This window comes from Salvelinus namaycush, chromosome 16, assembly GCF_016432855.1.
Source record: "Salvelinus namaycush isolate Seneca chromosome 16, SaNama_1.0, whole genome shotgun sequence".
Lineage (NCBI taxonomy): Eukaryota > Metazoa > Chordata > Actinopteri > Salmoniformes > Salmonidae > Salvelinus > Salvelinus namaycush.
The window spans coordinates 4,323,986-4,329,374 of NC_052322.1; the positions used below are offsets into that span (position 1 = coordinate 4,323,986).

General features: G+C 42.2%; 1 protein-coding gene across 1 annotated transcript; it reads left to right on the forward strand.

Annotated features, from left to right (window-relative positions):
- Positions 1-1,615: 1,615 nt before the first annotated feature.
- LOC120060586 (neurogenic differentiation factor 2-like) lies at positions 1,616-2,696 on the forward strand. The gene has a single exon (XM_039009961.1). It carries the CDS (start codon positions 1,616-1,618, stop codon positions 2,675-2,677), a length of 1,062 nt encoding a protein of 353 aa, XP_038865889.1. The 3' UTR covers positions 2,678-2,696.
- The last annotated feature ends 2,693 nt before the right edge of the window (positions 2,697-5,389 follow it).

The following is a 5,389-nucleotide window of genomic DNA, read 5'->3' on the forward strand; positions in this document are numbered from 1 at the left end:
GTATAATGCAACCGAACCATATTACACTCTTGAATATTGCAACAATTCACAAGCAGACAATTATAGTTTTTATATTCTTGTCTGTAGGCTACACACATTACATTTTAGCTTCAAGACCAAATACAGACTTGCTATAACAGCATGTCATTAAGTAACGTTAGCCTATCAAAAATGAAAGGTTAACCCTGTCATACAATATAAAAGTAAGCTACAGTAGGCCTACCTTACAACATTACAACAAACCAGGGTTCATTTTGAACAATATCATGCAAATCATTACATGTGTTAATTGCGACTGAAAAACGTGGGTAGGCTATAACACCTGGAGTAACTGTTTATATGGAAGTAAATCAAATGCCTCAACTAGGGTCTAGAGTTGGTTAGGTAAGCTACCAGATCAGGAAAAACTCTGGGCCCCAGGAAAACAACACCGCCATATAAAGTCCAAAGAAGAAGCCTGAAGGAGGAGGGATTACTAGAAACTAACTCAGATTACACTTTTATATGTGGATTAATTGTCGGGGTAGAGGACTTTGTGCATTTCAGGTAAAATGACAACCCAATGTTTATATCCCAGGACAAATTAGCTAGCAACAGCAAGATAGCTAGCTAAATTCCCATAAATGTTTGCTTATTGACCTGTCCCCAAATGAATATAGTAGATTCAGAGTTGGTTTTGATATTTAAACCTGCGTGTCCTAATCGTGTCTGTGGAGGGACACAATCAACATGCGCACGATGGCGGTCTGGTCAGCATGTTACTGTAAGCATAGTTGTCCAGAGCTGATTTTATCCTCTTTTTCCCAATCCAGATAACCTACAAAACTATAGACTGAAGACTTAGTTCTGCTGTGGCAGCCTGCTAATTTTTGAAGGGGAAAGGGAAGAAAAGAAAGCTATGGCTAATCTGCAAATCTGTCATGTCAAATTGGCATAACCATTTAGGCCATTCACACATGCGTAGAATCGGTTCTTATTCGATGCAAATAACAATGAAGTAAATTGTAAATATCATCAGAAATTTGTTTTAATTTATGGGTAGGGTATATTATAAAATTAGTCCACAATTTATTATGCCTGTGTTGGAATGTGGCCAGAAATAGTGTGTGTACAGCACTTTGAGATATCAGCTGATGTAAGAAGGGCTATATAAATACATTTGATTTGATTTGTGTGGGGTGGTCTACTCGCCGCACAATGTGCCCCATGGGACCTTATGATAGGGCCAGCACCAAAAAACCTGCTGTGAGACTGCACGCCAAGGCACGTGCACGTAGAATTGGGGAAGAGCTTAGTTGGTCCCGTCTGTCGCCCCTCTGTAGCAACCCCCTACTAAGATAAAACAAATAATTAATAATAGCCTGTTATTTTTGACGAATAGCCTAATCAAAGTCATTTTAGACTCATGAATTAACCCCATGTCTAAAGTTCTTATGTCTAAAGTTCTTTATAAGAACATTAGCCTATTCTATTGGAGGCCTATGGAACTTGGCTCAAGTGCACATATAGGCTATGTCTTATCCGAATATAGATGTATACCTATCACCAAGACCATGCACTGTCTGGAACTGCTTATAGTTCTCATCTGTCTTGTGATGTGTTTTCCAGTGCCACCATGTTGACAAGGCTATTCAGCGAGGTTCTGCCGGATGTCCAGAAGCTCTCGGGTTGGGTGGAGAACAGCGAGGGCGAGGATTCCAAAACCAATGAGGAAGACCTGGGTCCCCTGCAAGACGACGACTTGGATGACGGCGATGCCAGAGAGGGAAGCAGCCGGGATCAGTCCGAGATGGCTGGGGATGACGCCGATGACGTCGACGATGAGGACTGTGGTGATGAGAACGAGGGTGGAGACATAGGCGAAAAGCGCGGGCCAAAGAAACGCAAGCTGACGCCAGCACGAATTGAGCGCTCCAAGGTGCGGCGTCAAAAAGCCAACACACGAGAGAGAACGCGTATGCACGATTTGAACTCTGCGCTGGACAATTTGCGCAAAGTAGTCCCCTGTTATTCCAAAACGCAAAAACTCTCAAAGATAGAGACGCTGAGACTGGCCAAGAATTACATTTGGGCGCTCGGGGAGATCTTGCGCCATGGGAAAAGGCCAGATGTGGTATCCTACGTGCAGACACTGTGCAAGGGCCTGTCCCAGCCCACCACGAATCTAGTTGCTGGTTGTCTGCAGCTCAACTCTCGGAACTTCTTGACAGAGCAGTGTCCTGACGGAGCCCGGTTCCATGTCCCCAACTCCTCTTTCTCCGTGCACCCTTACTCCTACCAGTGTCCCCGTCTGTCTAGCCCTCAGTGCCAACCCGGCTCCAGTCGGTATATGAGGACCCATAACTACGGCTACGGCGATGCGGTCTACCCAGGGGCAATCTCCCCAGAGTACAACAGCCCAGACTATGGGGGCCATCACAGCTCGCCTGTGTGCGTCAACGGCAACTTTTCCGTGAGTCAACTGGAGTGTGGGTCGCCGGACACAGACATGAACTATCACTATGCTATGCACTACTCCGGAATGTCTGCTGTCCACGGACAAGCGTTCGGCACACCGGGAGCGCGCAGCGGTTCCGCGCACTCTGAAAACGTGCCGCCGCCATTTCATGACGTACACTTATTACACCATGACAGGGCGCCCGTGTACGAGGAGCTGAACGCCCTTTTCCACAACTGAATTCACCAAAACCCCAACAAACCCCTAAATACCCAACTAACAATCGTAATGTTAGGCTATAATAGCCTACCGATTTTGACACTGGATGAGGTTTTTAGAAGACGGAAAGTGGGGTGGCAGGAATTGAGAGAAATAACAATATTCTCAATGTTGGTTCTCGGTTTTATTGGTGTCATTCCTGAATTGTCATTATGCACATTTTAAGGTATGTCAGAAATCAATATTTCCAATCAAATGTCGCCGTGTATGCATAATGCGAGTGCACTCAAAATAAAATGTGTTACATGAACGAAACATGTTATAAAACAAAAAATAAAACAATATTTTATAATTATCTGACATGAGGTGGTTGGCCAAATAAGTTATTTCTGACTTGAGAAATTGGGTCAAAATCTCACTGTATGCTGAAGGGCAAGAGCTCCACCATGGAATCACAAATACATTATTTGAGTACATAACTGAGTTAATTAAACTATTATTTAGGTGACAACAACCACTTTCTGCATTAGGTTCGTTTCCAAATCCAATATTGAAACGAAAGACAATTCATCATTCAACTGACCAAACGTTTAATCCGCGTTTTAGGAATAGGCCTATAGCCTAGTATACTGTACACCCTAAAAAATAAACGTTTCCTGGAGGATCCTTCGGGGTAATTTAAAGTAATGAACCTTTAGATTCCTGTGGGATCCTTTAGGATAATTAAGGTTAAAAAGGGAACCTTACATTTAATTAATTAATTAATTTAAGAACCCATACTCTGCTATCAGATCGTTTTTTAAACGTTGTAGACATAAGGGATGCATTGAATAACCCTGTTCAAAAGAGGGGTTCGTTTTCGAACCAGCAATGCGCTCCTGAGTAAATGGCGCTAGTGCGTCTCATTTGAATGATGAAACTGGTTGTTTGGATCCTGGATGCCTATTGGTTGATATGCGGGAGTTGACGTGTTATTGTCATATTCCCACTGTCTGCAACACAGGCAGGGAATTCATAAACTTCCTCTCCCTCGGGGAAAAAAAGCGTCTACACATCATTTTCCATTGCTACTATTTGGTTTGCAACAGTTGGGGTTGTATAAACATACCTGTCTGCCTCTACAACCTGAGCAACAATGTATCATTTGACAAATGTGATCGCTCCCATGCCAGCAAAGAAGACGCGAGCACTGGCTGTCGCCAACCAGAGCCAGGACCATGGACAGTACTTCCACTCGTGTGCCATCAACGGAAACGTCACTATTAACATTTTTTAAAATGTATTTATCCTTTATATAACTAGGCATCACCAACTACCTTGGTTAGCTCGGACTCGCCAACCATAATAGTTTATGCCTATGTAGGCCTATTGGATATTTATTCAATCGTTATTTCTTGAAGTTCTTGTCTCTCATCATCATCGCATCTCTGCTAGCTAGCTACCCGCCACTTTTTTTGTTTAGCATAGTAACGTTGAATGATAGAATGTTTAGAATGAAAGACTGGGTCAATCCTGCCGCTGTCCAGTTAAGTTGTAGATAGTTTGGGTGCTGTGAGAAACTCAGCCTCCACACACACACACACAGATATGACGCAATCTAGGTTAAGTTAAATTTGCAAAATTGAAAACATTCAGATGTTACGTCTATCAACTACTCATGTTGAATGTGTCGAATTGATGTATTTCAGGCTGATGTGTTGGGACGGACTGCTTTGATAGAGAAAATCAAACTCAGCTAAAACACACACAGACGACTTAATCTAGGTTATGTTACGGTTGCAACCCAGGAAACTGGGTTGTAAAACTTGACAAAAATATTTCAACCCATGATACACTCTTTCAACATCTCTTTCCACCTTCCTCCCTTTAGCCCCCGTCTTATCCCGCCCTGTCCAGTTAAGCGGTGGATAGTTCGGGTACTGTGAGCTGTGATAGAGAAATGTAGCAACCTCCACAAACAGGTAAGGCACACACAAACAGCGCGAGAGAGAGATGACCAAATGTCGGTTATGTTAAACTTGACAAAAAAATGTAACAGATCAGATTTGTAAGATGCATTTGATATCAAATACTCATGTTTTTTATGTTGTGTTTGTGTCTAATTTATGTATTTAAGGCTGGTATATTGGGGGCAGCCTGTTCTGTCCTCTGTATTTCAGACGAAATCAAGACAATGTTTAAGGCTCTCTATGGATCTACAAAAAGGTTAGCCTCTATAAAGTCTTTGGATGTATTTGCAGTGTGATTATAGTGTTCTGTGCCATTTCTTTTGTCTTTCCAATAGAATAGTGACTGAATTTACAGTGGGATTATTGCGTGTTCTGTTGTCCTCCATACTTTCCCTCTCCATACTGTCTTGTTTTTATCACTGCAGCTGATTGCATAGCACATACTCAACTTTTAATTGATGATAATCCACACCCATAATCAATGCCATTGTTATTACAAAAGTAATTGCTAGTCTACATGTAATCTTGTATGTTTCTCTTATGTTTTAGGTATCCCAATACCCGGCAATACACAGCACTCTTTCAAAAGTACTCCTCGTTGAGAGACCAGACATTGAAGGGATATATAAGAACTCTTCAAATGTACTACTCATATTCATTCACACACTAATAAACTTTTTACACCACTGTGCCGACCCAGACCATGATGTGCTGGCTTGGATATTTTGTTCTTACATTGTTTATTCCGTCACATTTCCAGCAGCTTAACAAGACCATCGTCACT